Consider the following 12,458-nt stretch of genomic DNA (forward strand, 5'->3'; position numbering starts at 1 on the left):
GTTACCCAACTGGTTCCAATTAGAATTCATTTCCAGTTACCCACCTTTCCAGTTAGAAATCATCTCCAGTTACCCAATTGGTTCCATAGGATTTCCAGTTACCCAACTGGTTCCAGTTAGAAATCATTTCCAGATGGAAGTTATTTCCAGTTACCCAATTGGTTCCAGTTAGGATTTCCAGTTGCCCAACTGGTTCCAGTTAGGATTTCCAGTTATACCCAACTGATCCAGTTAGAAATCATTTCCAGTTGGACTCCAGTTACCCAACTGGTTCCAGTTAGGATTTCCAGTTGCCCAACTGGTTCCAGTTAGGAGTTTCCAGTTGCCCAACTGGTTCCAGTTAGGATTTCCAGTTGCCCAACTGGTTCCAGTTAGGATTTCCAGTTACCCAACTGGATCCAGTTAGAAATCATTTCCAGTTGGAAGTCATATCCAGTTACCCAACTGGTTCCAGTTGCGATTTCCAGTTGCCCAACTGGTTTCAATTGAAACCAGTTGGAAATCCAACTGGTTTCAATTGGATTTTGGTCCTGGGCTGGCTCCCTACCTTTATTAGGGAAAGATTTCCGACCTTGGGGTGGGGCACCAGAATATAGTTTATACTTATAGGCATATTATGACACTCCCTGTTTTTATCCGAAGGAGTTCGGGAAGGGAACCCGGAAAGGCACCGCGTGTACGTGGTTGGGATAAGTCAAAATCAGATTGAGGAAAAGATTGACTTCAAAATGACTGATAGGCCTTAACATAATAGGAGAAGAAGGTAGCCAGTCATGAGGACTGGAGTCATTAGTCATATACATGTAGGAGAACGAAGCAACGATCACTATAGTATTAAGAGAGAAGATCGAGGGTCGCTGGTCATTACTGAGAGTAATTTCTCAATTCACTAATTTCGTTTAAAATAGACAATAGCAAAAGAAAAATTAATGTAATATTCCCTAGCTCTTCTCTGTCCGACATTACTTTTTAAAAAATTAATTTCCTGTTTTGGCACCTGGATTTGCAATGATAATTGTTCCCGCTCCACTGGCGTAAGTTGCGTCCATACACCTATTGTTCAGGGCACTGGCGGATCCAGGGAGGGGGGGGGGCAAAGCCGGCCCGTGCCCCCCCCCGGCCCTTGAGAGGCACAATTATAATTTGCAATGTAAAAATGCCGCTAAAATAAAAATGCGCCCCCACCCCCTTCGAAAGTAAATACTTTTTTTCCTTCATTTTTCTTTTTTTATTTCGTGGACGAAGTATACCCTTAATTTTAGGTTAATTTTTTTTTTTGCTTGTCAAATTTAAAATCCTGGATCTGCCTCTGCATGGTTCAGGGGTGATCTATATTGTTCCACCCCTCCCCTGAACAATAGGTGTGACGCAATGATTTACACCGTCTCCTGGCTGTATCAACCCTAAGTAAGATTTTGCGAGCGATCAAAGAGAGCCAGGAAATATTTTCTTAAATATAGAACCTTATTTTTTAGTCATCCATACATACGATATAGGGAATAGATCAGGGTATAGAAAAAAATGTAATAAGGGAGTATTATTGATATACATCATCATTGCTCTGTACATGAGACTGTATAAATGTCACCCTACACTAATCTGTTTGCTTTTTAATTCGAAGGTTACCCGATGACCCTGGTAATATTTGGGTCAATGATCAGTCATTACTCAGTCATTGTGATACACACATCAGATTTTTTTAATGTAATGAGTGTTTATCCAATAAAACGCTTTATTATGTGTGCGAGGTCGGGGCCGGGGAGTGAGTTTTATATTTTATCATGCTCTTTCTTGATATTATCATTATTATTGTAATTTTGGGAACTGATTTGTTAACTTGTCTTCAGATGCATTTAGAGAAAGGGACGAACCTTTCTCAGGCCCATGTTTCTTTCCCTTCCCCTCCCCTTTCCCCTCTCCCGGCACTGTCGGCTAGCCATGCACCTCCTCCTCCTCTCCCGTTTCTTCTGCCATCCATATATTTCTTCCTCTTTTTCAACCTTTTGTAGCTGCAAATATAGCTGCCCCCAATCATCTTCTAAGTGTTCCAGGTTTTTTTTTTTACCTCATGGCATGAGTTACTAATAATTATGATAACTTTGCATTCAATGGATATTGTAACAGCTAACATGGTGACAATTAAGGCTTATGCAACTTCCTTTCAAAATCTATTAAGGATCCCAATGATCGAAGTTACGAATCGATTGCAAATTAAGTTAATATACCAAGACGTCATTTTTTTATTCGACTACATCAGATCCCCCCCCCCCCTCGCATGCAATTTTTTTTTTGTCGAGCTAGACTTCCCCCTAAGGTGTTCAGTGGTTGTGGTAACGGCACCTATAGCTCATAAATGAAGACAACATTCTTGTTTGGTCGGTTGGTAATGACAAAATTATGAATCGAGCAAGTAATTTACAGAATGAATAGTATTATTTGAAATTCATTCACTTATGCGATTATTTATTTTTGCGTTCTTATTTAAGGCTTTTTATGTTTTTTTTTGTATGACACATTCGTCAATTCACCTGTCAAGCTGCATTATGATTATAATGTGTTATTACAAAATTTGATGAGGGCGAATCTGGTGAATGTAGTTTTTCACCTTCACTATATGATCCGACGAACTTTGATTTTTTTTAAATATGCATCGAACTTTCTAAATAATGACCTTCAAGTTCATCATTCTCTTCTATTTAAAATATCAACAATTTAACGGTGATTATATCAAAGAGAAATACTTTTATGCTGCCATCTCCTATATAAATAAAGTGGCATATATTGATATCCTTATGTTTGTCCACTAAGTTTATTTGAAGTAATTTTCTCTTATAATGGCATGGTATTTTCTTGTCCGTAGGCCTATATATGTTTGGTTTGTCAAAATACTTATTATTTGTGAGCAGCTGTCTTTCTGTTTTTTTGCAAAGTTGATGACGTCCTCTACGTTCGTTACAAGATATACTTTTTGATGCTCTTCTTTTTAACGTGCGTCCCTCCTGCTTCCTTGTAATTAAAGCGATAAAAAACTTGTGTAAGTTTACCACTTTCTTGAAATTTTAATCAGAATTTGTTTGTTTTGTGATGAGGTGGATTTGTCTTTCAAACTCTTTTGGTTTTGAACTTATTATACTAATTTAATGAGATGAATATTTATGTTTTACTGTCGCGATCACGGCTGTTATCCGCGACGAGCACGAGAGGTAAGTTCCATTACGAGCGTGTGCTATTCGTCAGGCACACAAATGAATTGTCGATCTCACGATTCCAAGTTTCTTGTGTTGGAATAGCACATGAGCAAAATCACCTGCCAGAACATACCTGTGGCCGATTGCACGAAAGGGTCTTTGCAAGGACCATCTTTCGTGTCGCCCATCTTTTGTTTTATGATGCGCCATGTAAAACGCATTTTAAATAAATCATCTGCAAACATATTTCATTCGTCCGTTAAAATCAACAAATCATTTGTTTATAAAATAGCTATGTGCGAATACGGGGCATCGCGAGCGCTGGTTTTGGTGGCACGGTTTTCGCGCGGGTTTTGCTGCGAGTGGCATCGCCTCTGTCTGGGCGGCTCATTGAAAATGGGGTTTAATGCGCATGCGCACATAGTAGGTGCAATCTCGTGCCTTTTAACAGACAGCTGAAGATGTGCTCTTTCTCTACATATAAGTTTCAATGTGGATACTCGCCTGTAAATTGTGGATATCGGAGCTTGAAAGTTCATCAAATTTTTGGACGCGTAAATGTTCGAAAATTTTTTATGGTAAGTAAAACAAGAATCCGATTAGGTATACAATTTGACTGGAAATATATTTGAATTGTCAAAAAATCCAAACTTACGCGATTCTGACGTTGTGCAGTCCAGATATAAGAGATGCCAGCTACCCTTGTCACAGCCGGTCTCTCGGCAGTCGAGCTGCCCGATGCGCCTGCGGTTGGCAGGGCGATGCTACCCTTGTCACAGCCGGTCTCTCGGCAGTCAAGCTGCCCGATGCGCCTGCGGTTGGCAGGGTGATGGGAGCGGTCGATAGTGAGTCGTTCATGCTGGATTGAACTAGATCGTAAATTGCTTACTTGATGATTATGTTGTGCCTTTTTTGGGAAATCTCTGTCATTATACCGTAGATAATTATTCTGATATTGATTTTAATACATACATTTGTCACAGAAAGATTTTATCATCCCAAGGTTATGTGACTCAAGTCAAGAGTCTAGGTGGTTGATTATCGTTTCATTTGGAAACTGGATTTGCTTTTGACAGTGGAATATCAATGTTGACTTTTCTAAAATTAAATTCATGGGTGGAAATCCCAGGGGGACACGTCCCCCTACCCAAAATAATAGGGGGACATGTAACAATAATACATTTTTTTTTTCTTTCTTTTTTTCTTTTTTGGTCAAACTTTTTGGGGTTAAAATGACCTTACAACAGTTTGGGGATAAACTTTTTTTTTAAACTTGTCAGAGTTGCCAGCATCCATAGGCGGCGAAAGCTGGGGGAAGTGTACCCCCCCGCCCTTAATTTGAGGTGGGGGACGATTCCCCCACCTCAATTTTTTTTTATAACCTTTTTTTTATAACCTTTTTTTTTTTTTTGCTTGTCAAATTTAGTTTTCTGCGTCCCCCTATAATTTCTGGTTGATAACCTTTGGTGTATTTTTTTCATTATCAAAATAATTTGGTGGTCCCCCTAAAATTGTTGGCTTTCGCCGCCGATGCCAGCGTCCCCCTACCTTTGGGGCCAATTTCCGCCCATGATTAAAATGCAAAAAATTTGTTGTTTAATTTTTCACTCTCAGAGGAAATATTTCACTTCCACATGGCTCTATTGTCTATTTTTTTTTCTGTTATTCATTTATTTATTTTTTTTTATAATTTTTTTTTTCAAGAAGGGTGCAGGGGGGGGGGAGGTTGTGTTCATAAGATGAAATGGGGATGGGATTTGTATAAGTTTTTGTGTCACTTTTGTTCTCTTGTTTTGAGTGTTGGAGCTTTGATGCCTGTTTTTGTTGCTGTTCAGAGCTTTATTTATGTGCAGTGATTTCACGCTAGAATATGAACTTATTTTTCATTAAAAAAGGAGTGCTCGAACATGGCCTTTGTTGTAATCATACATATCTAAGAAATACATATCTAAGAAATGCATATATTAAAGCTTAATTTTTATGTTTCCTTCTTGATACTTGAATTACATGAAATGCTACGTCTTTACACCCTCCGACTCTGCTGATCATCCTTCCTAAAAAAAATTGTAATTGAATGCCCACGGTCTCCAAAATGAAAGCTACATTATCCAGCTATAAACAAATTGTTGAAACAATAAAATACATAAAGAATTGGTGAAACAATCAATAACATCAGAAAAGCACACTTGTATTTTTATACCATACAAAGTACATGTACAAAAGGAATGATATTTTTCATTTGTAAAAAAAAACGACCCCATACATACATGTACACAATACTAAAGTTGAAAAAGAGCTAATTGTAATTTGTATCAGAAAAACAAAGAAATACATTAGAAATTACAAAAACAATACTTTAAACAAATTCATTTAGGAAATTATCTACATGATGCTGTTTTGATGCCAACTAAATTATATACAAATTATCTCTCATTATCACCTTTATTTGGCAAAAAAAAGAGGCTAGTAATTGTAAATTTGCATAATTAATTAGAATTAATTAAAAGAAATTATTTTACACATAATAAGAAGAAAAATTACCAAGTGAAATGATTACACATCAATTGAGTTTTCTTTCACCTTTCTATTGATACCTACATTAAATTACTTCAAAGGGCTCAAAAACAAAGAAGTTAGAGCCCGTTGAAGACTTGGGTTCAAAATGGTCACAAAATGGTCACAAAAATCGGTTATGCACTCCATTGACTTTACATTAAGACAATGACCACAAATTTGGATAAATATGCGCGACTTAAACTGGAATAACTTTATAATTTCTTGATGAAAATTTGAGTTCTTGGTATCATTTGAAAGGTCTTTTTAAGGGCTTTCAAATGATACCAAATTCATTGAGATTTGAGGATTTTCATTTTTTTTGTCACATACCTATATAAAATGATGTGATATATCATGAAATTGTATAAAATTTGATTAAAAAAAAAGCAAGCTAACGAATCTTATTCTTTATCATAAATTTCAGAAACACCCCGCTTATAGCGTATCATAAAAGATGGGCGACACGAAAGACGGTCCTTGAGAAGACCCTTTCGTGCAATCGGCCCCAGTTGTACGTTGTTGGCGATCTTTACCCCAAATAAGTGAGTGCCCACCAGCGCGGCATCAGCGAGAGCGTCGAGTGCATGCAAAACTTTAGTTTAAAGTTATTATCCAGTGTTTCCACTTGAGTTGAGGGGTGGCTTAGCCAGGAGGCTTCTAGAGAGTAAAAAATCATTTATGTTTGCTTACTCTCAACTGTGCGAAGCGAAGCCAGGGAATTATTGCATTCATCTACACATTCTCCATGGAAACCCAACTACGTTCAGAGAGGCTGCACTACCTATCATCAGCATGATGCAGCCTCCTGTTGGGTCCCACATGCTATAAATGGACCAATGCATGTTTTTACTCGCACCCCTGCATGCTCATTTTTATTGTATATATGTGAGCCAACCCAAATCCTGCACCTTGTCACCTCCATTGGCACATGACATTATCGACATCCCAGTATAGCTTCCAAGGAGCTGCGTTTTGGGATTATTGCGACAAGTAACAAGTAACATTGTCAATGACGCCCAAAACCAAAAACCTCAAACTTTCGCCCCCAACTTAAGTCTAGCCCTAAATCATTTACATGGGATACAACTTCATTTCCGACATTTCTACGATATCAATATCATTTTTAAACAAGAATTTGTTAAAAAAACAAGAAAAATGTTATGAAAAGATGGGGAAAACTTGCCACCATGTTTACGTTGCTGTCTTGATTTCATTGTCTTTCGCTTGGCGCCAGCACGCAAATTGCGCGATTTGCGTGCTTATTATTATGTTATGTCTGTTAATATTGGAGCTTTGCAACTTAGAATAAAACAGTGACTTGAAAGAACTTTATAAGGTATATTTTCAAACAAATTGTGACTTAAACTGCATGCAGTGGTATTTCTCTTTATTGTTGAAAGCATCTGTTGTGTGCCAACAAGAAGGGATAACAATGCAAAATCTGTTGACAAAATATTCATCTTCCATTTGATACGGTAAAAGTAGTTCATGTGAATCATTAAAACAGCCAACACCCTTTTCTCATTCATATTTTTTTTGACATAAAGAACAAGAACTTTGTGTTTCAATCAACAAAGAAAAATTTCACAGGGAAATTGATTAAGTCTAAAAGTATAAAAGTGGAGTAGGGGTCTAAAGTGTTAACTGCTTGTAATTATGCTACATGGACATATTTAGTTTTGCAAGATTATTAAGATTTTATTGACTTGATTTCAATTTTTCTGAGTAGATATGAAGGATTTATTGATGTTTTGATGATATAAAGTTGATAGAATCTTTTTCTTCTTGGTCAAAGAAAGAAAACTGCCACAAACAAAAACTTGTTTCAATGGAGTGATTCAAATCAATGATTGAAAAAAATCACATTGATTTAAAATAATTGCGATTTAAATCAATGTGATTTTAATTTAAATCTGCCAACCCTGGCAAGTGGTAGACACAGAGTCTACTGGAGAGATACATTGCATATTTTGAACGTGAATAACTTTGGCATACAGGGGGCTAAAGCTTGACAAGACTTGTATAATCCATCTTTTTTTATAATTTCAAATTAATTTAGTAATTAATTATAATCAGTGGTGGATCCAGGGGGCACAGCCAGCCCATTACTCAACCCCCTTTTGAGAGCCATAATCAATATTTGTAATGTGAAACTACCAATTTTACCCAAGTGTGCCCCCCTCCCCTATTGAAAGTGAGAACCTTTTTTTTTGCTTGTCAAATTTTCAGTGGGAAAATGTGCCCCCCCCCCTAGTGCTGTTGTCGGGAACAAAAAGCCATGTCAACATGTCGCTTAAAAATCAATCCCGACATCGACAATGTCGACATGAAAAAGGGACCGTAATTTAGCCTAACGATAGGCTCCCTAACATCATTCGATCGTGGCATTTACACACTCTCAATCAAATGTATTCACCTTGACACGAGTGATATCCCCACACTAGATCTAGAATACAGGCTCAGTTCAGGGAAACATATTTTAACTAAGCTAGAGCGAATTCACTTCCAAAATTACCGATTTAAACCACATTTATTCTGAAGTCCGGAGAATCAAGTTTGTCCACAATCCGGTCTTGAAAGCATTGCGCAATAATACTTGGAGCCAATTTGAGAATCACCGATTGCATTAATGATCATTGCGTATTATATGCTGGTACACATGTGCTGCAAATGCAAGCTCCTCAAATTGACTATGAAAAAATAATAAAAATCAATCAATAATTTCAGTACCACTTCTGCGGTGATCCGTGCTACAATCTACAAACGAAGAAAGGTAAGTTTTCTGTGACTTCGTGAAATGAAGTAAGCGCTCAATTACGGCGGTCACAATTTTGACAAAAACATGTGTTTGCTGCTGCTCACGTTTATGTGAAAATTAATACATTGAGGAGCACCCTATTATCAAGCACGGTGAATGCTGCATGCTAGGCTTGCTTGCGCTAGCAGGCTGCATGGTCTATCAATTGATCGTCGGGCCGTGCCTGCCGCCAGGCTAGGGCCTCCGCACTGCAGACGTATTTCTGCAGCCGCGCAGCTCGCAGTCGCAGGCTTTCTTTTTTAATTTAATGCGCTGCTAAGGCTAAGCTGAATAAACCTTTTAATTGTGCCAATTACTGTGGATAAATGCTTCTAACTTTTCAGGTAAGCTTTACACTTGTGTCTTTAGGCTAGACCCCTTTTTTCATGTTTACATGTCGATTTGGGTGCTTGCATGTCGACATGTTGGAAACATTGAAAATCTGTCGTATGTCGACATCAATGTCGATATAAGGCCTATCGACAACAGCACTACACCCCCCCCTTTGGAAAATCCTTGATCTGCCTCTGACGATAATTGATTGAGAAAACGCTAAAAATCCTTACTTAAAAAACACTGAAAATTCTCACACAAGAATTCATTCACGTCATATAATCATGAATCTATTATGATATATGAGATATTTAAAAAGAAATTATTTTAAAATATAGTTTTTGGATATTTGAAGTTTGCATATAAATTTGCATATCAAAATTAACTCAATGAAAAATACAAATCCCGCTAAGCTATATATCATCTGTAGGAATTTAGAAATCTGGTAAGTCTTTAATGGTGTGGGGCTATGGGCAAAGATGAAAAATATGGATGTCTGAAATAAAGTATATTAATTATTTGGGGTCCTACAAAGTCAAATATTTTCACTCATAGGATGTGAGCAGTTGACCCTACCCTAATTTTTAATGCCAGTTTTTTTAATCCTCATGAAATTTCCTTTCAGAAAAAGTACACTTTTAAAGATATATTTTTTAAGTTAATGACCATTTTTATAACACAAATGGAGTGAGTTCAAGGTGCATGGCCTCCAGGAAATTCTCAGAAATCTGGAAATCAGTTTGAATAGTAGGAGTAGCTTCAGATATTACAAGGTCAAGGAGGACTGTAATCAATGGAACAAGAAGAAGAATCTAAAAATTGTTTGAGTATGATGAATATGAAGAGAAGCTGAGAAGGCATAACTTAGCTTAGTAGTAGTAGTAGTAGCAGTGAATCCATTTTTTTTTACTTCAGTTAAGAACTTGTGTGAAAGGGGGTGGGCATGATGACTTGGAATGGAACTGAAGAATGAGATTAAACTTGAGTTTCTTTAAAATTCCTCAGAAGTCATAGATGATATTGTTCCTTGATTCTCAAAAGTAATAGTACAAAAAATAACAATATTTGAGAAAACTTTATTGAATCCCTAACCCCCGAAAAACATGTCCTGTCATTTTCAGATTAAAAAAATAAGTTTGCATACATGTATGACCATGTCAGTCTAACATCATGTAGGGCAGCAGACCATACACATTTGATTTGAATTGAATTTTGATATTTAAATCAGATTTTGTATTTATTCATTTTAATTTTCAAGAAGTTTTGTAACATAAAAAAGATTGTACAATTATAATGTAATCCTCCATTAAGAATAAGCAATCAAAAACCAATCATACATCTTATTCCAAATATTTCTAACTATAGTTTTTTAAAGTATCAAATTATTTAAAAATCCTGAGTGAAAATTTTGGACAGAGTATAAAAGTGTTCCCTATCCCCAGTAAAGAAAATTCTTTCATCTCTTTTCTTCCCCCTTTAATCCTGTCCTTTTCATTCTTGACTCTTTTTTCTCTTATTAATTTTATGTCTTTCTTTATATGGATCTGACCCTGTTTGCACCTTTGTAGTATTAAGGAAGTTGCAAAGTAAATTCATTAAATAGGTACCGGTACTTGTGTTTTAAAAAGACAAAGTGAAGATGATGTTTAAATTTTGAATTCAATGAATTCTTATTGAAATAGGAGAGTGAAAGACTGTTTTTGTCTCACCTGCGAAGCAAAGTGAGACTATAGGCGCCGCTTTTCCGACGGCGGCGGCGGCGTCAACATCAAATCTTAACCTGAGGTTAAGTTTTTGAAATGATGTCATAACTTAGAAAGTATATGGACCTAGTTCATAAAACTTGGCCATAAGGTTAATCAAGTATTACTGAACATCCTATTAGAGTTTCATGTCACATGACCAAGGTCAAAGGTCATTTAGGGTCAATGAACTTAGACCATGTTGGAGGAATCAACATCGAAATCTTAACCTGAGGTTAAGTTTTTGAAATGTCATCATAACTTAGAAAATATATGGACCTAGTTCATGAAACTTGGACATAAGGTTAATCAAGTATCACTGAACATTCTGCATGAGTTTCACGTCACATGACCAAGGTCAAAGGTCATTTAGGGTCAATGAACTTTGGCCGAATTGGGGATATCTGTTGAATTCCCATCATAACTTTGAAAGTTTATGGATCTGATTAATGAAACTTGGACATAATAGTAATCAAGCATCACTGAACATTTTGTGCAAGTTTCAGGTCTCATGATTAAGGTCAAAGGTCATTTAGGGTCAATGAACTTTGGCCGAATCGGGGGTATCTGTTGAATTACCATCATAACTTTGAAAGTTTATTGGTCTAGTTCATTGAACTTGGACATTAGAGTAATCAAGTATCACTGAACATCCTGTGCTCATTTCAGGTCACATGACCAAGGTCAAAGGTCAATGAACTTTGGCCGAATTGGGTGTATCTGTTGAATTACCATCATAACTTTGAATGTTTATGGATCTGATTCATGAAACTTGTACATAAGAGTAATCAAGTATCACTGAACATCCTGTGCGAGTTTCAGGTCACATGATCAAGGTCAAAGGTCATGTAAGGTCAATGAACTTTGGCCATGTTGGGGTTTTTCGTTGAATAACCACCATCATATCTCTGTAAGTTTATTGGTCTAGTTCATAAAAAGTGGTCTAGTTCATTAAACTTGGACATAAGAGTAACCATGTATCACTGAACATCTTGTGCGAGTTAGAGTAGTATTCATAGTCAGCACTGCTGCTATATTGAACCGCGTGATGCAGGTGAGACGGCCAGAGGCATTCCACTTGTTATTCCTTACTTGCTATGTTTTTTTATTCTTTACATCATACAGTAAGACATTGATTCCATGATGCAAATTTTTGCAAGGGCTATTTATTTTTATTTATGATATTATTTTTAATGTAGATTTGATGGTCATAGCTGAGGCTCTTTTTTCAACTGTTGAGTGAATACATCGTCAACAGGGCACCATGGCCACGCCTTCCAGCCATCGACCCCGTTGCTTCTTTGATGTCAGCTTAGGGGGCATTGGAGGTGAGTTCATCTAGTTTCATCCACAGGGCTTTGTAACACAAAGCTTAGCAATTGATCATCGGATGAATTCTTATGATTGATTGTATTGATCACAATGTACAGTCAGTCTTTAAAATCGATCGTATGACTGGTCGCTTAGCTTTGTGTTAATTGATCTTGAAGAATAAATGAAAGACAGAAAAAGGAGTTGACTGAATTATAGGAAGAGGAGGAGAAAAGGAGGAGAATACCAAGAAAATAAGAATTGATGGCAGAGATATTGAGAGAAAGATGAGAGTGGGGAGAGAGTGAGAGAGGAAAGGCAGGAAGAGGTGAAGAAGGGAGTAGGCACAGAACAAAAATTTGGGAGATATGAACTAGAAATCAATTTCTTTAAATCTGTTGCTAATTAATGAAATTACATTTAGCCTACATGTAATCCCAACTAGCACCCATTCATACTTGTACATTAGTGCATGTGACTGACTATGTAATTGAAGTTTTAAATCAGTCATATTTTTTTTCTCATATCTGT

At 36.8% G+C, this 12,458-nt stretch overlaps 1 protein-coding gene across 4 annotated transcripts in view; it reads left to right on the forward strand.

The window, feature by feature from the left end:
* Positions 1-2,944: 2,944 nt before the first annotated feature.
* LOC121411476 (NK-tumor recognition protein-like) overlaps positions 2,945-12,458 on the forward strand; it is a 53,177-nt gene continuing 43,663 nt past the window's right edge. For 3 of the 4 annotated variants that reach the window (XM_041604236.1, XM_041604237.1, XM_041604238.1), the window contains exons 1-2: positions 2,945-3,034; positions 11,816-11,944. In XM_041604236.1, coding sequence (XP_041460170.1) covers positions 11,881-11,944 — 64 coding nt within the window. In that variant the 5' untranslated portion in view covers positions 2,945-3,034; positions 11,816-11,880. Of the gene's footprint in view, positions 3,035-11,815; positions 11,945-12,458 lie in introns of those variants that run through there. The other variant, XM_041604239.1, reaches the window with a different exon arrangement.

Source organism: Lytechinus variegatus, chromosome 3 (genome assembly GCF_018143015.1).
Source record: "Lytechinus variegatus isolate NC3 chromosome 3, Lvar_3.0, whole genome shotgun sequence".
Taxonomy (NCBI): domain Eukaryota; kingdom Metazoa; phylum Echinodermata; class Echinoidea; order Temnopleuroida; family Toxopneustidae; genus Lytechinus; species Lytechinus variegatus.